The sequence below is a fragment of the Trichomycterus rosablanca genome, chromosome 4 (genome assembly GCF_030014385.1).
Source record: "Trichomycterus rosablanca isolate fTriRos1 chromosome 4, fTriRos1.hap1, whole genome shotgun sequence".
Lineage (NCBI taxonomy): Eukaryota > Metazoa > Chordata > Actinopteri > Siluriformes > Trichomycteridae > Trichomycterus > Trichomycterus rosablanca.
In genome coordinates, this window is record NC_085991.1 from 19,440,500 (window position 1) to 19,466,166 (window position 25,667).

Below are 25,667 nucleotides of genomic sequence, written 5' to 3' on the forward strand. Positions count from 1 at the left end.
TACCATACCGTGCAGTCAAAAGTAGCATTACATGTCAAAAACTTATTTGAAAGGTGTGACAAAAGCAGAGGTATGGGGATGTTTTTGGGGAAGTCATTCTTCGTGGTCGTTTTACATATTTACCAAAGGTAATTATAATTATAGATCTTACAACCTTTGTTTTTTTCTTAGTAACAGTGTCAGTATAAAAACCGATTATTACAGTGCATTCATTGTCCTGTCAACCTAACTACCGCCGCGGTCCAATCTCCGTTAAAATCATCCCGCCCAGTAATTTCGCACACTACAATGATGAGCATTTTTACACCAATGAGTTACGTCTATGTTGTCTGATGCTCAGACTGTGGACCAATCAACGTGAGGGATATTAGTAGAGTGAGCGCCTTAGTCGCTGGAAATACAGTTCCTGCTCTACGACAGTCGTTTCCTGTAATCGTACAGTGTTGTGAATCGGAGAAAGCCATGTGTGTCAATACAAAGGTAATTTAGCGCAGTGAAATGATAACAGATGAAGTATCTAAAGTAAATCAGCAAGTTTTAGTATGTATTATACAGATTTGGCCAATCGTAATAACTGCGGCCTTGTCAATGTCTGCACGTACTTAAGTGTTTTCAGTAGCACGTTGTGTTTGATTTAGTCCGGTCTGTTGATAAATCCGATAAATAAATAAAAAATTATGCAATGTTGTATTGTAAATTAGCGATAAACAAAATACATTTGCTCTGCACGTTCTTACGTGTCAATGCAGCGATTTATTTAATGTTGCTAGCTAATATTTTTGGATGCTTCTGTGTAGTTTAGGTTTAGCTTCAGGCTCCTATGTAGATGTTAAGTATGGTCTCTTGTTGGTGCCTTTGGATTAAGAACAGATATTCTATATAACTAAGTCTTTACTGCTTGTTTGGTTACGATACACTATTATTCACCCTAATTGCATTTTGCATAATACTTAAAATAACTACTATTTCCCCCCCAATCACAATGAGGCATGACAGCCAAGGTTGAGCCTGTCGTTTAAACTATAAACATTTTGTAAGCATTTAGAGTCTATACGTCTTAGTTGATTAATACATCTTACTTGTCACCTTTAGAGCATTAAAGAACACCCTTTTTGAAGGGCGTCATTGCACAAAGAGAAGAAAGCCGTTTCAAAGGGCGAGGAAGCAAGGTGAGATACAAAGGACTGTTCTCTTTTCATCACACAATTACCTATCTGACCGTTTTACTTCAACTGACATCAGTTGCTTAAGATAAGGCCTGGGCGATATGACTGAAATGGCGATATTTGATACGATATACAGAGTATGATGTGAAAATATCAGTATTCATTTGTAACATCAAAAAGAGCATGCTGTACTATAACTATACTGTATATCTAAGTTATATTTTACATAATTATAATAAACATTAGACAACTGCACAACTAGCATACAGGTCAGTTGCTTCCAATATAAAACAATTCTGTAGGCCCTACTTAAATAAAATAAATAAATTAATAAAGATAAAAAGTTTGCAAAATAAGATGGAAGAAAACAGAGAAACTGCAGTGAATGATGTTTGAGATGATTCGTTATGCTGCTACTTTTGCAACGTTTTTACCGCCTAATTTGCATGAAACTTTGCTTTGTTGTGCATCGTCCCTGCTAGAACTTTCTTAATTTATTTTTAATCAGATATTCGTGATGGACATGGTGAAAATTTACACACACATGTGCAAGAGAGCAAGTTGCACAGTCCTTTTTTGCTGTTTTAACCATACTCGTATGGTACCCTGGGTATCCCAGACATACTCGATATAACAAATATGGTCATTTTCAATATTGTGTAAAAATACTATCGGATATATAGATATTGGCGATAAACCTCCCAGCCCTACTTGATATTGTTGTAAAATTGATTACATTAGGTCACGATTCTTAATACAGAATAATGTTTAAGATGACTTACCCTTTATTGTTTACATTAATTATATTCTGGCCAGTAAAATAAACGTGTAAACCAGGGGTGCACAACATACGGCCCGCGGGCCAGATCTGGCCCGGCAAAACTCTCGATTCGGCCCGCCAAATGAAGTGCTGATGCATTTTTGAATAAATGATGCTGTCACTTTAAATTCACTGGGTAATTCCATGAACTTGTGACTGAAAAGTAAATTATGTAAATACAAGTTACTTCAGTGGTACCATGTGTTTGTCCAAACCAAGTACGAGTAAAAAAAGAGAAGTGGATCTCGAGCATATGAAATTTAACCCTGAATGGACATACAAGTATTTTCTCATGTCTGCTGTGCTTGCGACCACATTAATCAGTTGTTGTCAGAAAGAAGCTGCAGTATCTCCCACTGACCAACACATTTCTTGTAAGTACCTGATTTTATGTAACTGTATTTAGGGCTGGGCGATTTTCACGATTAATTCGGTTAATTCGCATGAACGTTTTCACCTGATGTTACAATGTGACAATCGCGATTGTTTACATACTTTATATTTTAATTAAGATACCAACATGTCACGAGGCAGAAACTGAGCAGACGCTCGCGGAATATAAATCAGGGAAAGTTTAATATTAAAAGGGCAAAAACAGTGTACAAAATCAGGTAGAGTCCAAAACCAGAGGATAAACAGAGGGCAGCAAAGACAACAAGGGTCATACACGGTAATGGTTAGATTTAGAAATAAGGAGCGCAAACACAATCGACAAAACTTCACAACGAGACTCAAACAGAAGAGTTTAATTAGGATGCGCATGGAACCGAACACAGCTGAACTGAATCAAAACTCCGGAGACGGTGAGCGCGATCAGGATTGGCTGACCGGGGACATGTGATAGTCACGTGACAGTGCGGGGGAGCATGGGAGTTGTAGTCCATATGGTCAGAAGCAGAACGTGCCCCCTCCATCCACCCCCCATTCACAAGAGGACAAAATCAAAGCTGAGTGATTACTCAATGTCCCCCAGTGTAAATACTGATACAGACTCACTTATATGGTGGAAACAGTAAACAGGCTTGTGTTCCTTTTAAAAAACCTGTAAAAAACTTTTCGTGGTTTTGCACTTTTCTTATGCTGCACATTATTTAAAGTGAGTTTTTTATATAAAGGATATAGCTAATTAAGATTTCTATTTTGTTTAAATTATTGTTAATTATTGTTATAAAGTTTGAGTTCCTTGAAAGGATAATTAGGTGGTGCTGTTACTATTTTTGCATTTCTGCAGTCTTATAAATTAAAATGTTTCAATTGCATTAAACAACAACAACAAAAAAAATGAATTTTTTTTCAATATCACCCAGCCCTAACTGTATTACAAATTAATGTGGACAGGTCTGTAAAAATGAAATGTGTGGCCTTCTGGTTTAGGTGTTATGTGAAATCGGCCCTTGGTAAAAAGAAGTTGTGCGTTTAAACAGTAAACATTTTTTTCTTTGTACGACTCAATTGATGACTTCTCTGCTTCTGTAAAGTGTGTAAAAACAGCAGTGAAAAGTGGCAGAGAGGGGGATTTTGATGATGGAATGTTGATGTAGGATTTAGATTAATCTGCATTATTTGTCTTTGTGTTTAGTGCTATTTACGCATTCTTTTTTTTAAACTCTGGACAGCGTGGCACAATGTGGTTCAGGTCTGGCAGTCATGGTCAAGTGAAAGTGGATGCTCTTTCTTTTAGTACACTCTTGTGAGGACACTTAAATGATCTGCCTTATCAAAAAGTGTCAGTGATATATCCAGTATCCCCTGCTTTATCCACACATGCTTAACATGTAATACCCATGCAAAACACCAAGAGTTAGTAACCCCCTGTGTATTGAAATACACTTGACATGCCAGGTGATTTATTCTGAATAAAATCTTTTACCCAGTTTGCCACTGACTTGCTGGGCAAAAGCAAACTTTCACAAAAACCTAATCTGTTTATCACTTACAGATTGGGTTTGCATTTCAGATAGCAATCCCACATTTAATAATCCTGGAATCCTTTTTTGTGACTGAAGTTTAACTTGCTAAAAAGAGGGAAAATGAAATAAAGTTTTACCTTTTTCTTATATCCACAAATGCATCCAACAATACATTTCATGCAAAACTGTAAATGAATATGCTGTGATTACTGTCAGTCAGTGTTGTCAATTTTGTGTGTTACTTTCAAGCTTAGACCTTAGTGGCACAGCTGTCAGAAAGTGGTTTTGCTGCTAGTTAGGGAATAAATACCTTTCTTATTCCTTCTTTTAATGTTAGAAGTTTTGTCTGAAGTTTATATTTACAGTTCTGTTTTTCAGCAAACTCTGACAAGATGGCAGATCCCATTATGGACCTATTTGATGACACGCCACTGTTTAACCTGGATCCTCTATCAGAAGAAACCTTTCCCCAGAGTTCTTCAGACCCAGTTGAGGAGGCTCTAAAGTTGGCCTTGGGACAGGTGGACCCTGCATTAAATGCAACCACAGACTCCAGTAACCCTGTGTTTGGTGACAGTTCCCCAGCTCCTATAAAATCCACAACACCTATAGACACCCCTGTCTCTGCTGTACCACTCCATATACAACAAATTCCCCAGACAGCATCTGTTGCTGCAGCTTCATTTTCTGCTCAGGCAATGCCACGGTCCTCTCTTCCCATGGCTGGTACTAGTAGGGGTTCAACTGCTGTTCTTTTAAGTTCCCCTTTGGCTCTACCTGTGTCAGGTGCCCAGGCTACACTGCAACAGCTTTCTGCAGTTACTCAAAAGACATCAAGGCAGACAGCTCCAAAAATCATGATTCTGAAGGGCCCTCATGGTCAGGCCCAGGTGCTACAAAGTATTGCAGGAACTGCAGGCTCTCCTGGGAAACTTACCATTGCAAGAGTTCTGACAGGGACTCCTGTGAAACCTGGAATGTCCATTGTCTCAGGCGGAGCAGTGTTAAATGCTGTCCACGGACAGGTAAAGATGGGCACAGGTGTCCAGATGGTGCAGACACCCAATGGACCCATGAAGCAGGTGCTGCTGACCTCGTTGCCTCAGACACGGTCACAGGTGCCAAAGCTGCACTTACAGACTCAAACACAGCCAGGACAGGTTTCAGTACAAGCACAAGTCCAGGAGCAGGTGGCATCTGGAAGTACAGTGGCTGCCCAACCACAAGGTGTAACTTTGTCAACAGTACATCAACAGGTAAATTGTTTATTTGTTACACGATCCATAAATCTAACTAACAATTATTCTCAAAAAACTGTGCATTTTGTTGTTCTACAATATGCTTGCAATTGAAAATATCAAGGTTAAAAATAACAAAAGAAAGCAAATGTAAAACTGAGTAACACTGGAATCCTAAAATGCAAAAGGTGCTTATTTCAATGCACATTTTGTTTTATCTTTAAATAACAAGCATGTCTAAATCTTCTTGCATTGTGGCTATACCAGTTAATGTTTCTCACAGTCAAGTCAAATTTATTTGTATAGCGCTTTTTAGACTGGACATTGTCTCAAAGCACCTGTATAGATTCTAGACATGAGATGAGACCACTGATTTGAGAGACACCATCAGCACAAAAGTACACCTCCAGTGTGCTGCTATTCTAATCTAAGCAACAAAACAAATATGCACTTATGTTACTACCCAATAATGTTCCTCTGGAAATATAAAATATCTATCTATCTATCTATCTATCTATCTATCTATCTATCTATCTATCTATCTATCTATCTATCTATCTATCTATCTATCTATATATCTATCTATCTATCTTGCATTAAAATGGCAGACTGGAGGTTTTGTCAGTATAAAATCAGATTGTGTGGATATTTTTCATGTCCCAGTATAAATTAAGAAACTCTGCTTATTATTTTATAATAACTATAGTTGTGGTAAATATTTCAGATAGAGATATTTACATGATGTATTACCTACTTGTTGGTGCCAATAAAGTGTTTAGTGAATCTGCTACATATTTAATACAGAAAGTGCAAGACAAAAATAAAAAGCAGATAAAAATGTTACAAAATAAAAAACAATGGCAGGAATGGATTAATAGCATCCTTGTTTGACCTGTGATTCATTAGAAATTACACTCACCTCCTCCCACCTTGCAAGTGCTCATATGACTTTACTTAGGTGGCTTTGATACTTAAAAATTGCCAGTTTATACCCTGCTGCTAAAAGCAAAAGGACAAAAAATGTCCCGTTGAAAATGCTAACATAAACTAATGCTTTCATTTAGGTTAAGATTTCATTTTGAACTACTAGCTTTCAACTTTTAATTTATATATTTTTCTAACAGTTGGCACTACTTTTTCCCTTTTAAAGCATGCAGCAAAATTTCGCGTGTGTGTGAAAAAAAAAAAAAATAATAAGTGTCTTGAAAAGTGTGTATCACTATTGATGTTGGATAACGGTGTGTGTGTGTCCAACTTCATAAATCTTTTCTCTTTGAAGACCACACTCTGCATTATAAACTAATTCAATAATAAAAACGATGAGTAGAGAGAACCAAAACAAAATAGGACTTTGTTTGGGCTCTCGCTCAGGTTGTTTATGTAGGTGTACTACAGCCATGGCTATAAGTATTAGCAGTAGTACAGGAGTGGTCATTTTGGAGATGGCAAGTCATTACAGCACCCAGGAGGCACTGGGATTGATCATGCATTCTGAGTGCGAGAATGGCTCCTCAACCTCCTCCGAGGGCTCTGAGTCTGATGGAGAGAAGGCCTCAGAGGTAGAAAATGACCAGCTGGAGTCCAACTATCTGAATATGACAGCAGAGAGGACATGGACGAAGCAGTGGTGGAATGGACTTCAAAAAATGGCAAAATATTTTGGTCTCCCTCAAACACTGAGGTGCTCCATTACATCCCAGAAGCCAGGTTTAATCCTGGGACCTACACACAATGCCGCTGCCTGGATCAGTGACTTGACGTCCAGCTTTTTACTGCTGCTGACGGATGAAATCCTGCAGCATATTGTGGCCATGACGCACCTTCATTGGAAACTCTTCTCTTTCTGTCTGCAGAAGTCGAACTGCCTCCTGCCCTTATATTTATGAATGAGAAAGGGGCCTGGAGCAGCACCCTGCATATCTGCACCTATCCCTGCAGCAGCTGATGAGCAGGGAAAACACCCTCTCTTTTTGATGTGTGGGGCATTTCTCCCACCTTGTGTGGTGTTTCGTGCTTAGGAGCAGCACATTCCTGCCCCGTCAAGGGATGTAAGAGACCAGTGTGTGGGTCTTCGTAAAAGCAAAGGTGGAGGAGAAGAGCACTCTTGCCTGAAGCAATTGAGGGGAAGCTCAGGCTTGTGTCGGTAATTTGTGCCAACCAGGGCCAGTTTCCTTCTGAGCACCTGCTGTACACTTGGAATATTCACATGCAAGGACTACATTCTGTCCGTTTGCAGCCTCGGCGCCACCTGAGCTGGACTTTCACACTCAGACATACTCTCTGTATGTCTGTCTGTCTCTCTCTCTCTTTTGCCCTCTCCCCCTTTTTGGTTTACTCATTTAAATGAAAAAAATATATATTTTTACAGCGTTTTTTGGGAAGAGGCCATTTTTTGTCCTTAGGACCTTGAGTGTGAGTTTTTCTTTTAATCTGACACTGCCAAAACAAAAAATGCACCAAAATCAATGTTGCTGCCAATCATTGACCCACCTCAGGGCCTAATAAGAATCAAATGCTCCTTGAAATGTATTTTATGGAAATTATTTTAGTTTTTTGTTTTTTTTTTCTATGAAAAACAGTGGTGCTATGTAAACAAACTGGCCTGTAAAGGGTTAAAAATTCCAAAAATATAAGTAATATTTGGTATGTATATTTCAGGCAGAAGTAGTTTTAAAAGTTTGACTCATTTAAGGTGGAAAAAAATAGTAATGTATGATATTTTTACAGCAGTTTTGGGGAAGCGGCCATTTTTTGTCCTTAGGACCACGAGTGTGAGTTTTTTTTCTTTAAATCTGACACTGCAAAAAAAAAAAAAAAAAAGCATCAAAATCAATGTTGCTGCCAATCATTGACCCACCTCAGGGCCTAATAACAATACTTATCAAATGCTCCTTGAAATGCATTTTATGGAAAAAAAATGTTTTGTAATTTTTTTATTTTATTTATTTATTTATGAAAAACAGTGGTGCTATGTAAACAAACTGGCATGTAAAGGGTTAAAAAATCCAAAAATAACATTAATATTTGGTATGTATGTTTCAGGCAGAAGTAGATTTAAAAGTTTGACTCATTTAAAGTGGAAAAAAATATTAATGTATGATATTTTTACAGCAGTTTTGGGGAAGTGGCCATTTTTTGTCCTTAGGACCACGAGTGTGAGTTTTTGTATGTAATGTATTTTATGGAAATTATTTTAGTTTTTTGTTTTTGTTTTTTTTCGATAAAACTAACTGGCCTGTAAAGGGTTAATTCCAAAAAAAAAAAAAAAAAAAAACATTAATATCTTATATTTATAAGGAGAAGGCAGCCACCACCTTTTTACAGACCCCAATTGCTCTGTCCACTCGCTTGTCTTGGTTAACGAGAGAGAGAGAGAGAGAGAGAGAGAGAGAGAGAGAGAGAGAGAGAGAATTCTCATTTATAGCACAATCACATTTAACAATGTTATGCTTGATTTGACAAAATAATGTTACTACAATGATTTTACGAACAGAAAAATACCCATACCATACACAAAATAGCATAAGCCTAACCCTTCATTTGCAAAAAACAGATAAGCTCCATTCTTATTACTTTTCACAAGATGTTTTATTTTGCAGCAGACTGAAAGCTGAAGTTTATCAGACCTTCGATACCCGAACCACTTCCACACCACTGAATTAGTCTTTCCTCTCTTGTCAACTATGTCTTCTGCTTCTTGTTCAACTGGGGACGCTTGTTCACTCACAGCTGCTGAGCTCATTTTGCCGCTAACATCCACCGTGTTGTAGCGGAGTGTAATCACAGCGGTAACAGGCTTCGTGCCTGTGGCGTACGTCATCACGCATTGTGGCGTACGTCATCACGCACTGACGTAATGAATATTGATCGAGTTTGTTTAAAAATCATATCACCGTTATTGAAACATTTTCTATCGCGATATACAGTGTATCACAAAAGTGAGTACACCCCTCACATTTCTGCAAATATTTTATTATATCTTTTCATGGGACAACACTATAGAAATAAAACTTGGATATAAGTTAGAGTAGTCAGTGTACAACTTGTATAGCAGTGTAGATTTACTGTCTTCTGAAAATAACTCAACACACAGCCATTAATGTCTAAATGGCTGGCAACATAAGTGAGTACACCCCACAGTGAACATGTCCAAATTGTGCCCAAAGTGTCAATATTTTGTCTGACCACCATTATTATCCAGCACGGCCTTAACCCTCCTGGGCATGGAATTCACCAGAGCTGCACAGGTTGCTACTGGAATCCTCTTCCACTCCTCCATGATGACATCACGGAGCTGGTGGATGTTAGACACCTTGAACTGCTCCACCTTCCACTTGAGGATGCGCCACAGGTGCTCAATTGGGTTTGGTCTATCACCTTTACCTTCAGCTTCCTCAGCAAGGCAGTTGTCATCTTGGAGGTTGTGTTTGGGGTCGTTATCCTGTTGGAAAACTGCCATGAGGCCCAGTTTTCGAAGGGAGGGGATCATGCTCTGTTTCAGAATGTCACAGTACATGTTGGAATTCATGTTTCCCTCAATGAACTGCAGCTCCCCAGTGCCAGCAACACTCATGCAGCCCAAGACCATGATGCTACCACCACCATGCTTGACTGTAGGCAAGATACAGTTGTCTTGGTACTTCTCACCAGGGCGCCGCCACACATGCTGAACACCATCTGAGCCAAACAAGTTTATCTTGGTCTCGTCAGACCACAGGGCATTCCAGTAATCCATGTTCTTGGACTGCTTGTCTTCAGCAAACTGTTTGCAGGCTTTCTTGTGCATCAGCTTCCTTCTGGGATGACGACCATGCAGACCGAGTTGATGCAGTGTGCGGCGTATGGTCTGAGCACTGACAGGCTGACCTCCCACGTCTTCAACCTCTGCAGCAATGCTGGCAGCACTTATGTGTCTATTTTTTAAAGCCAACCTCTGGATATGATGCCGAACACGTGGACTCAACTTCTTTGGTCGACCCTGGGGAAGCCTGTTCCGAGTGGAACCTGTCCTGGAAAACCGCTGTATGACCTTGGCCACCATGCTGTAGCTCAGTTTCAGGGTGTTAGCAATCTTCTTATAGCCCAGGCCATCTTTGTGGAGAGCAACAATTCTATTTCTCACATCCTCAGAGAGTTCTTTGCCATGAGGTGCCATGTTGAATATCCAGTGGCCAGTATGAGAGAATTGTACCCAAAACACCAAATTTAACAGCCCTGCTCCCCATTTACACCTGGGACCTTGACACATGACACCAGGGAGGGACAACGACACATTTGGGCACAATTTGGACATGTTCACTGTGGGGTGTACTCACTTATGTTGCCAGCTATTTAGACATTAATGGCTGTGTGTTGAGTTATTTTCAGAAGACAGTAAATCTACACTGCTATACAAGCTGTACACTGACTACTCTAAGTTATATCCAAGTTTCATGTCTATAGTGTTGTCCCATGAAAAGATATAATGAAATATTTGCAGAAATGTGAGGGGTATACTCACTTTTGTGATACACTGTATATCGATATCGAATTATTGTCCAGCACTAGGTGTGGCCATGGATGTTGTTTAAGCTATGCAACTCTTTGTATGCTACTTTTGCACTATTTAGGACCCCCAGAAAATGATTTGAGGATCCAATTGAGATAAAAAAAACAAGCTTTAAACAACTATTTACAACAAAGACTGGCCATAGGTGTTTTCCTTCATCTGTGCCACTCTTCAAAACAGTTTCTGTCAATCATGACAGAGAGAGCTACAGTATACAGGGCTCTAGAGTGCGACCAATTTGGTCGCACATGCGACCTAATTTCTCAATGGTGCGACTAAAAAAAATCTCAGGTCGCACCGGTGCGACCAGGCGTCCGAGGGGAAATAAAACCAGACACACATTAGGCCAATAACATGGTCTAAACCAATCAGAGATAGCGAAGGGCGGGACATTATTGTAGCGGTGATATGTGAGCGACATTCAGCTCAGCCAATCAGAATGCAGCACCCGGTTTATACATGTTCGGATGTTCTGCAGTTAGTTTAGTTTTGTATATGAGACTCGCCGGATGTCCCCAGAATGGAAGTTCGGGTTCTGGAGCTCGGCGGTGTAAAGTGTTGTAATGCTCACTTAAGTCCTGACTAAACAGTTAAAGTGACTCGACCCTGTCGTGTGCCTTTATTCCCACACCTCCACCACCGCACAGCAAAAGACCCGCAGCATCCCCACCGGACAGCGGCTAGGTGAGCCGACCCTCTACAGTAGCAAGGGGCTAATGCTAGCGGTAAAGTGCCGCGATAGTGAAAGTAAAAACACGACAATATTTTCGTTAAGTAAAATATAAAAATAACTAAAAGACCAAAATATATTACAATACATGTAGTCAAAATACGCAGTGAGTGCACCGCAAGCGATTTTGGGAATCTGTGTAAAAGATTCAGTAAAGCCGATAATATAATGCACTGCATTTAAGATTACACTCTAACACTCTAGAGCCCCATACACACACACACACACACACACACACACACACACAAACATATACATATCATTTTAAATATACACACACACATACATACACATTTACTCTATTATTATTTTTATAATTTTTATAAGTGTGCTATAATTAGTCTATAATACTATAATTAACTGTATTAACTGTATAATTACTACAGTATATTAACTGTAAAGAGCATGGGAAGACCATGGCCGGCAATAGTATATTTGTGACTGGTTCTAATACATTTCGAATTGAAAGGCTGAAAAAGCCCAATGCATCTATAAAACACATTACATGCCGCGATAAATGCACTGCCCGAGTGTCCCCCTCTCCCCACTGCCTTTCAGTGGCAGGCAGTAGCAAACAGATCATCAGACGAGGCCATGTTGACCAGATTGTTAGTTATTTACAAGTCAATATTGCCTGTGTGGACAGTGATTTTAAAAAAAAAAGTGAACCTGTAAAACTGCGGTGTTAAATGCGATGCGGTCGAAAATTTGGGTGCACCTAACTTTTGTGCTGGTGCACCTAAGAAAAAAAGTTAGGCGCACCAGTGCAACCAGTGCAAAAAGTTAGTCTAGAGCCCTGGTATATCACAGCACTTTCACTTCCAAGGAGTGAGGTTCCTTTTTTTGTCCACTTGAAGGCAGTGTTGACAGGTCCTGCGGCTTTGTTGACTGGCAATGGTAACAGAAACATGGTCAGTGCTGCTTTTAATAGAAAATCATTTATTGTTCACTCCACACAGTTGGGACACCAGCCCAGCTATGAAATTATTGTGAGTCATCTGCTGTACCTGTTGCCAGTGCAGGATGTAGGCATTTGTTGTTGCAATGTCCACAAAGTGGAGAAACATTGTAGGATGCCAGCAAACATTTCTGTGGTGGGAGGAGCTGGTCCACCACACCCATGATCCAATTATAATCAATGATTGGGGTGGGGAGTGTCTTTCACTGCCCAGTGTCCATTTTCATTCTTGACTTTTCTCTTCACTGCCTCACCAGTAATTGCTGGATGGATTGTGGAGCACATCGACACCTACCATGTGTCCATTCACTTCACAAAGACCAGGTGGCCCTCTCTGATCCATCTGACTGCCTCTTTAGGATTTTCTGGTGAGGGCATTTGCTCTCCCAGTCGGACATCCTATTCTGTTGTCCTTGTAGGTATCACAGGCTCCAAACTTTATGCTGGCCAGGTCAAGGAGTAGTCTGGGACTGTAAAAATGGTCTGTACAAATATGGCATTCAGTTCCAACATAGGATGGCTGAATTAGATCCATGACCACATCATAGGTCAGTCCATGCACACTGGGCGTGTGAGATTTGCCGATGTACATGTTATAATTGATGGTGCATGCCATTGCATGAATAAGCTATGACAAGCTTGATCCCCCATTTTGTTGGATTGTCCTTCTAATATTGGGTCATGCCCCTTTTTGCCTTGGTTGCCACCATTCTTCCTTCCTTGGCCAATCAACTGCCAATTCCTTCCTTGGGTGATAATGAGCCTTGTAGGCATTGTGAATGTCATCAAGAAGAAGCTTGGCTCTAAACAACTTGTCAAATTTGGTGTTCCTTTTTTGTCATTTTTGACATTCTCCTCTGGATCGTTGTAGTGGATGTTCCAAAGTAACGCTGTGAATTTATCTTCGAATTTGTCATGACAGTGGCTGGAAACGGCACAGACAAGATGTGGTTGTGTCTCCAGTAAACTTGAATACTTGACACCAACGCTGTATATATGAGGAGACCAATGAATCTGTAGAGTTCCTCAGTTTCAACCTCAGCCCACTTGTACTTATTGCCCATTTTCTTTGGGTAGTTGATGTTTTTGCAGATTGTCCTCATGGTATAAGCACAGACAAACAACTGGAAAAGGTCCACAGGTGAATGTGTGGTATGTGAGTTCAGCTGGCCCCCGGGTGTTCTGCCAGGCATGAACCTGCTGCTTTGTGGGGCAGTATCAGGGCCCTATCTTCCAGAGATGTGAGGATGTGCTGACTGGGCTTGTGGAGTTCTTGACCTGGTTTGATCCCTCCTCCCATGCTCTTTCCGTGTAGGCCTTCCTACATCGATCAGGCATAACATTAAAACCACCTCCTTGTTTCTACACTCACTGTCCATTTTTATCAGCTTCACTTACCATATAGAAGCACTTTGTAGTTCTACAATTACTGACTAGTCCATCTATTTCTCTACATACTTTTTTTTAGCCTGCTTTCACCCTGTTCTTCAATGGTCAGGACCCCCACAGGACCACCACTGAGCAGGCATTATTTGGGTGGTGGATCATTCTCAGCACTGCAGTGACACTGATGTGGTGATGATGTGTTAGTGTGTGTTGTGCTGATATGAGTGGATCAGACACAGCAGCGCTGTTGGAGTTTTTAAATACCATTGTCCACCCACTGTCCACTCTATTAGACACTCCTACCTAGCTGGTCCACCTTGTAGATGTAAAGTCAGAGATGATCGCTCATTTATTGCTGCTGTTGGAGTTGTTATTCTTCTAGACCTTTATCAGTGGTCACAGGACGCTAACCACAGGGCAATGTTAGCTGGATATTTTTGGTTCTCAGTTCAGCAGTGACACTGAGGTGTTTAACAACTCCAGCAGCGCTGCTGTGTCTTATCCACTCATATCAGCCCAACACACACTAACACACCACCACCATGTCAGTGTCACTGCAGTGCTGAGAATAATCCACCACCCAAATAATACCTACTCTGTAGTGGTCCTGTGGGGGTCCTGACCATTGAAGAACAGGGTGAAAGCAGGCTAAAAAAGTATGTAGAGAAATACATGGACTACAGTCAGTAATTGTAGGACTACAAAGTGCTTCTACATGGTAAGTGGAGCTGATGAAATGAACAGTGAGTGTAGAAGCAAGGAGGTGGTTTTATTGTTATGGCTGATCGATGTATATATGCATATAGTAATGAGTTTATATGCAAAACACAAAACAATAAAAGCAGGTTTGCCAGTTTACATAGACATACACTTTTATGTCCTGTCTAAAGCTAGCATAAAAAAAAATCCATTCATCCATTGACTTCAGTGCAAAATACAAAATAAACCTCTTTTGGCAACAACACTCTGACTCTATTCTGCAGATTTTTTTCTTTTTCTAAAAAAAGGAAGAAATCAACAGCTTGTTCTATGTTTATGGTTCGCTTCATCTTCTCATACAACCAATAAGTCCAAACTCCAAAAATCCAAAAACACGTAAATTTTCAATGTCTGTCTCTCTCCTACTTCTCTCATTTCCACCCCCACACAGTTTGCACTGACACACCCCTCTAGTGTATTCAGCTTGTAAAACAGATTCAGCAGATTAAAAAAAAAAATTCTGTCTTCATAAGACAGAAAATGACAAATATGGAGACAAATGCAACACCATTTCATAAGTTGTCATATTGGCCAGTCATATTTTGACTTATTTTCAAAAGTACTGTTAAGAAACAAAAAATAGAAACAAATGAAGACTATAGTTCAGCTATAGTGGAACTTGTCATTAAGTTAACGATGATAAAATCCACCCATTTATCATTTAAAGGGAAGATGTGATTGGTCATTTTTGCAGTCATTTAATATTGGTCTTTTATAGAATCCTAAGAAATTTAGAATTAAAGATGCACTTCACAAAAAGTTGGGACAGAAGCAAAGATGGGTAATGGCTCACCACTTTGACACAGGCGGCGACTGTGATTCCACTTTAGCTGTTGCAGATTCTGCTGAAACAGACCCAGGTGAAGAAGCTCGTACCACCAGTTCACCTGAAGTGAACCCACTACATCAACCAAAAGTCATTCATTGAATTTCCTGTGAGCAAGAACACAATACCTTTCATCATCCTTGCTGAAAGTCTAAGAATATTATAACCATTGTCAAGAGGGTCTCAGAAAAAAATTAAAGACTGGGGGGGGGGGGGGGTCTTAGAGAAAAAAAAGGTTGAGAACCACTGTGCTACCCTACTTAACTCTAGTGTGACAAATTTGCATTAACAGAGTCAATTTGAGTGGGGCAGTTACTTTTACAGCACTTTATTTTTCCATTTCTTTTTAATCAACTGCTTTTTCTTAGCCAGGGTCACTAATTTTTATTAAATTATTTCCTGCCAGGGTGATGCTAAGAGAATTACACTTGTACTGCAGCAGCCTTCTCAGGGTGGTGTGAACCAAGCCGGAGCAGTTTCAGCTGGAGGCACTTCAACTCCGGGGTCTGGACAGCAGGTTCAGCAGCCCAGGCTTGTTTTGGGCACTCTTCCTGGGAAGTTAGTCCTTCAGGGTGGGCAACTGGCAGCACTCACCCAGGCTAGAGCAGGTCAAACAGGGGCGCAGTCAAAAGTACTTACTATCCAGCTTCAAATGCAGCAGCCTAATCAACAGGGAGCCAAGGTAAGACCAAAAAGTGTTTTTAATAGTAATTTGAACTTTTTATATATAGCTAGTTGCAATGTATGCAAATGTTTCATAAACTGTAAATAAATAAGCATTAGGGCTGGGCGGTATGACCAAAAATTTGTATCACGGTATTTCTTTAAGATTCTGATGGTATGATTTTATTTTATTTTTATTTTTTATTTTTTGATTACTGGGACTTTTTACATTTCTGTGGCTTATTCAACTGTAATAAGTACATAGAATATAAAAAGTTTTAAATTTGTCCATGTATATAATGAAGTACTGAATGAGTACTATAAGCTTTGCTTGGCCCCACAAAATGACACGATATATGATGGAATCAGTATGTGTGAAACAGTTGATATATACTGTATATATACAGTGTATCACAAAAGTGAGTACACCCCTCACATTTCTGCAAATATTTTATTATATCTTTTCATGGGACAACACTATAGAAATAAAACTTGGATATAACTTAGAGTAGTCAGTGTACAACTTGTATAGCAGTGTAGATTTACTGTCTTCTGAAAATAACTCAACACACAGCCATTAATGTCTAAATGGCTGGCAACATAAGTGAGTACACCCCACAGTGAACATTGTTCACAAATTGTGCCCAAAGTGTCAATATTTTGTGAGACCACCATTATTATCCAGCACTGCCTTAACCCTCCTGGGCATGGAATTCACCAGAGCTGCACAGGTTGCTACTGGAATCCTCTTCCACTCCTCCATGATGACATTATGGAGCTGGTGGATGTTAGACACCTTGAACTCCTCCACCTTCCACTTGAGGATGCGCCACAGGTGCTCAATTGGGTTTAGTCCATCACCTTTACCTTCAGCTTCCTCAGCAAGGCAGTTGTCATCTTGGAGGTTGTGTTTGGGGTCGTTATCCTGTTGGAAAACTGCCATGAGGCCCAGTTTTCGAAGGGAGGGGATCATGCTCTGTTTCAGAATGTCACAGTACATGTTGGAATTCATGTTTCCCTCAATGAACTGCAGCTCCCCAGTGCCAGCAACACTCATGCAGCCCAAGACCATGATGCTACCACCACCATGCTTGACTGTAGGCAAGATACAGTTGTCTTGGTACTTCTCACCAGGGCGCCGCCACACATGCTGGACACCATCTGAGCCAAACAAGTTTATCTTGGTCTCGTCAGACCACAGGGCATTCCAGTAATCCATGTTCTTGGACTGCTTGTCTTCAGCAAACTGTTTGCTGGCTTTCTTGTGCGTCAGCTTCCTTCTGGGATGACGACCATGCAGACCGAGTTGATGCAGTGAGCGGTGTATGGTCTGAGCACTGACAGGCTGACCTCCCACGTCTTCAACCTCTGCAGCAATGCTGGCAGCACTCATGTGTCTATTTTTTAAAGCCAGCCTCTGGATATGACGCCGAACACGTAGACTCAACTTCTTTGGTCAACCCTGGCGAAGCCTGTTCCGAGTGGAACCTGTCCTGGAAAACCGCTGTATGACCTTGGCCACCATGCTGTAGCTCAGTTTCAGGGTGTTAGCAATCTTCTTATAGCCCAGGCCATCTTTGTGGAGAGCAACAATTCTATTTCTCACATCCTCAGAGAGTTCTTTGCCATGAGGTGCCATGTTGAATATCCAGTGGCCAGTATGAGAGAATTGTACCCAAAACACCAAATTTAACAGCCCTGCTCCCAATTTACACCTGGGACCTTGACACATGACACCAGGGAGGGACAACGACACATTTGGGCACAATTTGGACATGTTCACTGTGGGGTGTACTCACTTATGTTGCCAGCTATTTAGACATTAATGGCTGTGTGTTGAGTTATTTTCAGAAGACAGTAAATCTACACTGCTATACAAGCTGTACACCGACTACTCTAAGTTATATCCAAGTGTCATGTCTATAGTGTTGTCCCATGAAAAGATATAATGAAATATTTGCAGAAATGTGAGGGGTGTACTCACTTTTGTGATACACTGTATATGTATATATATATATATATATATATGTGTGTGTGTATATATATATATATATATATATATATATATATATATATATATATATATATATATATATATATACATACACATACAGGGGTTGGACAAAATAACTGAAACACCTGTCATTTTAGTGTGGGAGGTTTCATGGCTAAATTGGACCAGTCTGGTGGCCAATCTTCATTAATTGCACATTGCACCAGTAAGAGCAGAGTGTGAAGGTTCAATTAGCAGGGTAAGAGCACAGTTTTGCTCAAAATATTGCAATGCACACAACATTATGGGTGACATACCAGAGTTCAAAAGAGGACAAATTGTTGGTGCACGTCTTGCTGGCGCATCTGTGACCAAGACAGCAAGTCTTTGTGATGTATCAAGAGCCACGGTATCCAGGGTAATGTCAGCATACCACCAAGAAGGACAAACCACATCCAACAGGATTAACTGTGGACGCAAGAGGAAGCTGTCTGAAAGGGATGTTCGGGTGCTAACCCGGATTGTATCCAAAAAACATAAAACCACGGCTGCCCAAATCACGGCAGAATTAAATGTGCACCTCAACTCTCCTGTTTCCACCAGAACTGTCCGTCGTGAGCTCCACAGGGTCAATATACACGGCCGGGCTGCTATAGCCAAACCTTTGGTCACTCGTGCCAATGCCAAACGTCGGTTTCAATGGTGCAAGGAGCGCAAATCTTGGGCTGTGGACAATGTGAAACATGTATTGTTCTCTGATGAGTCCACCTTTACTGTTTTCCCCACATCCGGGAGAGTTACGGTGTGGAGAAGCCCCAAAGAAGCGTACCACCCAGACTGTTGCATGCCCAGAGTGAAGCATGGGGGTGGATCAGTGATGGTTTGGGCTGCCATATCATGGCATTCCCTTGGCCCAATACTTGTGCTAGATGGGCGCGTCACTGCCAAGGACTACCGAACCATTCTGGAGGACCATGTGCATCCAATGGCGGTGCCGTGTATCAGGATGACAATGCACCAATACACACAGCAAGACTGGTGAAAGATTGGTTTGATGAACATGAAAGTGAAGTTGAACATCTCCCATGGCCTGCACAGTCACCAGATCTAAATATTATCGAGCCACTTTGAGGTGTTTTGGAGAAGCGAGTCAGGAAACGTTTTCCTCCACCAGCATCACGTAGTGACCTGGCCACTATCCTGCAAGAAGAATGGCTTAAAATCCCTCTGACCAGGGGTTGGACAAAATAACTGAAACACCTGGTTTTAGACCACAATAATTTATTAGTATGGTGTAGGGCCTCCTTTTGCGGCCAATACAGCGTCAATTCGTCTTGGAAATGACATATACAAGTCCTGCACAGTGGTCAGAGGGATTTTAAGCCATTCTTCTTGCAGGATAGTGGCCAGGTCACTACGTGATGCTGGTGGAGGAAAACTTTTCCTGACTCGCTTCTCCAAAACACCCCAAAGTGGCTCAATAATTTTTAGATCTGGTGACTGTGCAGGCCATGGGAGATGTTCAACTTCACTTTCATGTTCATCAAACCAATCTTTCACCAGTCTTGCTGTGTGTATTGGTGCATTGTCATCCTGATACACGGCACCGCCATTGGATGCACATGGTCCTCCAGAATGGTTCGGTAGTCCTTGGCAGTGACGCGCCCATCTAGCACAAGTATTGGGCCAAGAGAATGCCATGATATGGCAGCCCAAACCATCACTGATCCACCCCCATGCTTCACTCTGGGCATGCAACAGTCTGGGTGGTACGCTTCTTTGGGGCTTCTCCACACCGTAACTCTCCCGGATGTGGGGAAAACAGTAAAGGTGGACTCATCAGAGAACAATACATGTTTCACATTGTCCACAGCCCAAGATTTGCGCTCCTTGCACCATTGAAACCGACGTTTGGCATTGGCACGAGTGACCAAAGGTTTGGCTATAGCAGCCCGGCCGTGTATATTGACCCCGTGGAGCTCCCGATGGACAGTTCTGGTGGAAACAGGAGAGTTGAGGTGCACATTTAATTCTGCCGTGATTTGGGCAGCCGTGGTTTTATGTTTTTTGGATACAATCCGGGTTAGCACCCGAACATCCCTTTCAGACAGCTTCCTCTTGCGTCCACAGTTAATCCTGTTGGATGTGGTTTGTCCTTGGTGGTATGCTGACATTACCCTGGATACCGTGGCTCTTGATACATCACAAAGACTTGCTGTCTTGGTCACAGATGCGCCAGCAAGACGTGCACCAACAATTTGTCCTCTTTTGAACTCTGGTATGGCACCCATAATGTTGTGTGCATTGCAATATTTTGAGCAAAACTGTGCTCTTACCCTGCTAATTGAACCTTCACACTCTGCTCTTACTGGTGCAATGTGCAATTAATGAAGATTGGCCACCAGACTGGTCCAATTTAGCCATGAAACCTCCCACACTAAAATGACAGGTGTTTCAGTTATTTTGTCCAACCCCTGTATATATATATATATATATATATATATATATATATATATATATATATATATATATATATATATAGCAACTGTTTCACACATACTTGTATTGTTGTATTGTTTATTTAAGTATTATACAATTACTCTTAGCTCCCCCTTTAACAAATAAAATGATGATTGCAAACTTCACTGGACAACTTGATCACAGGTTTGTTGTAGAAAAATGGACGACTTTAAATATCTCCGTTTGCAGTTTGCATCGGATTTGTTGGTATAAACCGCGCTCATTAACTCGTACTCGCAAACGAGGCTCCGATACTAAACATCCGATACCGTGTCTATTGCTGCTTTACGCCTAGTTCACACTACACGATTTTTGCCCTGATTTTCGCTCGGCGGCTGGTCGGAGCTAGATTTGCCGGTTCGTGAGCAACTCGGCGTTCGCTCGGCGATCAAAACTCTGCTCTCGGTCGCTAAGTGTGAGCGCACAAGTGCCAACCGCCGCACCCGCCCCCCCCCCCCCCCCCCAACCACACACACACACACACACACTTGCGGCATGCCCCCCTCCCCTTTGTCAACCAGTGCGTTGAGTGCGTGGTCAGTTAGACCAATGAAATATGTCTCCCGTGGGTGAAAAGTGAATTGCTTTAGTTTTAGAAGTACAAAAAAAATCTCATAATGCCACGCCCCCCGGTCAGGCACTGGCGCCCCCCAGACAAGTACTCCCCCAGGTTGAAAACCCCTGTTCTAACATGTCAGATATCTGATCCAATAGGTATTGGTATCGGTATCGGCAAGTACAAAAATACATGTACTTGTACTCGGTTGGGAAAAAATGGTATTGATGCATCCCTACTTATTACTCGACTGTCTAAAGAGGAATCGTGTTCTTGCATATGTGGATCATTTAGGGCTGGATGATATGGCTAAAATTTATATCACGATATAACTCCTAATTTCGGTCGATACGATATAATTCCGATATCGATATGAATAATACAAATGTCAGAAAAACTGCCAAGAACACCAACATTGGAAGGCTGTACCTGCAAACCTCTGAAAAATGTATTTGCAAAGTCTCTAAAATTATTAGAAATAATAATAATAATAATGGTACTAATAAATTAGCTTTCACCTTTTATTTGTATTCAGCATTTGTATACAAACAAATACACGACATCATTCTCAAATAAACGTAAGCTTTAACAATATATAATATAATATATTACCATATGTCTTAACCAGAGGTGGAAAGAGTACTAAAATATTGTACTCAAGTAAAAGTACTATTACTTTAATGAATTTTTACTTAAGTTCGCTACATGGCAAATGTAGTCTAAAAATCTACTCAAGTAAAAAGTAACTCATTTAAAATGTACTCAGAGTAAAGGTTACTTAGTACTTAGTTACTTAGTACTTTTTTAACAGCAGGGGGGTCTCTCCTGTGTAATGCAAACAGGACAAGTGGATATAAATCTCACAATAGCTGTTTTTAATTAAAATATAATAGAAAAAACATGTTGATACAACATTTAAAATATTTAGGGATGTGTAATGTGTCATTTTAGTCCCATAAAACTTTTTAAAACTGTATAACCGCTTCTGGGAGTCGTTATATATATACGGCTCTTTAAAAGGAACCGAGCCAAAAGATCTGACTCCCCATCGCAGAATTTAATGCAGCAGTTTCCCAGATGCGATTTTTTTTTTTTAGCATTTTATTTACTTAGTAATGGATGTTATTTAAAATGTAGCGAATTACAATTCCTAATAAAAAACATACTTAAGTAAAAGTAAAATTACAGGCTGTAAAATCTCCTTTAAAAAGTACAAGTACACAAATAAACTACTCAATTACAGTAACGCGAGTAAATGTAATTCGTTACTTTCTACCTCTGGTCTTAACTAACTTTAATCCACAACATGGACTGCTTTTTATTTGTATGTAAACATTTTCAAACAAAAGTGCTCAACCAGGATAAAAAATGTAAAAGTGCTGCAGAATTTGCTACAGCAGGTGTTGTGCTTAAAGAATACAGAAAAAAAGAGTATTTTTTTTCTCTCATCAACTATTTCGTCTGCTTCTTTTTAAACTGTGGATGCTCGTTCACTCTCTGTTGAACTCATTTTGCCGCTAATATCCACCGTGTTGTAGGTAGCGTAATCAGAGCGGTAACGCTGAGCACTGGCTTCGTGCCTGTGGCGCACGTCATCACGCACTTACGAAATGTATATCGATCGAATTTGTTTAAAAATCATATCACCGTTATTGAAACATTTTCTATCGCGATATACAGTATATCGATATTGAATTGTTGTCCAGCACTAGGATCATTACAGCATTCATAATGTCGCTCCACTGTTTGCTTTTTTGCAACAGCCATGGCTCGATAAACAGTACAGTATATAGTGTTTTACTCTGTTCGAAACTGCCGACATGGCTCATTTTTGGCTGGTTCTTCTGGTGCATCTTTGGTGAAAAAAATGAACAAAAACAGATAGAGAATGAAGAGAAGGAGACCATAGTGAGAAAACTTCTCATCTGTTAACACTGTTATGCTAACGCTACCGAGCTTTACTTAATCTGCACAGCGCTTCATAGCGCTTTTAGCGGCGAACAATATCATATGATTTGCTGCCTGTTGAAGCCTACCGTACGAGCAATCAAAAACAGTACCGAATGTACCATCATACCACCCAGCCCTAATAAGCACTAAATATTTACCTGTTTTTCTTTAGTTTCAGCTAGTCTCCAGTACTCCCAGTGCTGATACCAGTCCCCAGGTCATCCAGATTTCTCAAACCCAGGGAGGACAAAAACTGGCAGTACCTATTAAACTTCTCTTGCAGCCACAGGTATGACTTGTACTAACAAGGTATACATTTTAGAGGTTTTTTTTTTTTTTTTTTTATTCCTTATTGTTTTAGACCATTTACTGTACAAGATTTGTCATGTGATTTATTGAGGTTTATATTAACGTAAGGTAGATCATTGGTTTGTACTAATTGTTAGAGGAAAACAAGTATGTAACTAGTTTCTATCAGATATACTTACTGAGTATTTTCTTGCTGAGCACCTACACAGACATCTTTGGCTATGTCTGTAGGGGAGGGAAATGGTCACATTTAAATTTTTCAGACCTTCCAGATAATTTTAATATAAGAGAGCCAACTCGAGTAAACACAAGATGCTGCTTTTAAATTACCATTTCATTAAAGATAAGGATTTATTCCAAACCTATACTACCCATGTGAAAAAGTAATTGCTGCCCTTGACAGTAGCAACTGCTGTCAAACATTGTTTTAATTTGGCTGCATTGTGTTTTTAGAGCATGAACTTCTTGTTTAAGGTATTTTCATGGCTTCTGAATGGGAATTCAGGTCCTGTAGAAGCAAGACATCCACTGACCATCACACTACCACCAACCACCATGTTTGATTGATGGTATGATGTGGGAGGCATTGTAATCTTTGTGCCGGGTGCAACGTGACCTATGTCTTCCAAAATGTTTCACCTTTTACTTATCAGTCTACAGAATGTTATCCCAAAAGTCTTGGGATATCATGTAGATGATTTTTGGTAAATGTAATACGATTGTAAATGCGATTGTGACTAAAATTAAACCAAATGGAAATGATTTAGTAGTTAAGAGGGTAATTACTTTTTCACATAGGTAGCACCTTAAGACTAATATGTGCATTGTGGGTGTACAATTGCTTAGTGTAGCCCATCTGTTACATTGTAAACTTTCACTCTCCCTACCTTAGACATCCATAGGTCCACTGATGAGATGTTATTTCATTGCAGTGCCATTGTAAACACTGCAGTGGGTATAATTGTCACAGGTACAGCAGTGCTGTTTAAACTTCTAAGCACCTCAGTTTAAATGCTGGAAGGGTAAAGGTGCTCCAGCCAAAAATATTAAGCCAGAATCATCTGAAAGTATTCACTCACAACTTTAGACAAGGATTTGTGCATGAAAAAAAGAAAATATCTACAGTTTTTAACTGTGAAAATACAGTGATTACAGTAAAACAGTTAATTATATACAGTTTATCAGCACTGTCGCCTCACAGCAAGAAGGTCCTGAGTTCAATCCCCAGGTGGGGTGGTCCGGGTCCTTTCTTTGTGGAGTTTGCATGTTCTCCCCGTGTCTGTGTGGGTTTCCTCCGGGAGCTCCGGTTTTCTCCCACAGTACAAAGACATGCAAGTGAGGTGAATTGAAGATACAAAATTGTCCAGGACTGTGTTTGATATAACCAGTTCATCCTTTATAAATAATATTCAAATGCACTACAACATGACTTACTTTGTTTAAATTTTTTTAAGACGAGCTCAGCTTCCAGTCCTGGGAGTACCATTTCTGTATTGAAGGTCATCAATACCTCAGCTGGGTCTTCTGCCAACTCCACCACTACAGCTGCCTTGCTGGGTGTGCGTGTGGCCAAGGGTCATGAACCTTTGCGGAAAGTGGAGACCTTGTGCAAACAAGAAAAAGCCAATCGAATTGTGGCTGAGGCTATTGCTCGCGCTAAAGCCCGTGGTGAGAGGAACATTCCACGGGTTCTAAACCATGATGAATTGCCTGATGGTCAAATCGCTGACATAGAAAGTGGTGCAACTCCAGTTGGAGTCAAGAAAGCTGTGTCCGGAAGCAAAAAGAGGAGCCTTCCTATGGGTACAACAACCACTAAATCTGTGGTTGAGGAAAAAAAGGTGAAGGTGAAGTGTGTTGGAGCTGTGGTGGCTGGAGGAGCAGGAGGGGGTGGCACAAAGAGTAAAGGCAAAACAAAGTCCAAGTAAGTAAATTTATCAGTTTTTACATACATGACAGGTTGTTGTGGTGTGAAAACCAGACCAGGATAAATTTCAGATTTTTACTTTAAAGTAATGTATAATACAATTGAAAAACAAACTGAAATTGTTCTGGAAAAATACAAAACTAAAACGATGCGGTGTCCAAATCCTTTTGTAAACAGGATAATAGTACTCATTGACACCTGCCATCAGGTGACTCAAATTAATGGCATATGAAGTTCAGCTGTTCTAATATGATTTTTACTTATTTGCATCTTGGAGCAACAGGCATGAAATGCATCAGTCAAACGAATCGTAAAAATTTCTAGGGCATTACATATAGCATAATGGATAAAATTTGGCACAACAGTGACATTACCAAGAACTGGACATCCCCAGAACTGATAAAGACA

General features: G+C 40.5%; 1 protein-coding gene across 3 annotated transcripts in view; it reads left to right on the forward strand.

Annotated features, from left to right (window-relative positions):
• The first annotated feature begins 402 nt into the window (after positions 1-402).
• Positions 403-25,667, forward strand: part of chd8 (chromodomain helicase DNA binding protein 8) — a 109,338-nt gene continuing 84,073 nt past the window's right edge. Inside the window, exons 1-6 of one of the 3 annotated variants that reach the window (XM_062993934.1) lie at positions 403-480; positions 1,093-1,169; positions 4,262-5,152; positions 15,748-16,023; positions 23,196-23,312; positions 24,787-25,256. In XM_062993934.1, coding sequence (XP_062850004.1) covers positions 4,289-5,152; positions 15,748-16,023; positions 23,196-23,312; positions 24,787-25,256 — 1,727 coding nt within the window. In that variant the 5' untranslated portion in view covers positions 403-480; positions 1,093-1,169; positions 4,262-4,288. The remainder of the gene's footprint in view (positions 481-1,092; positions 1,170-4,261; positions 5,153-15,747; positions 16,024-23,195; positions 23,313-24,786; positions 25,257-25,667) is intronic. The other 2 variants (XM_062993933.1, XM_062993935.1) reach the window with 2 other exon arrangements.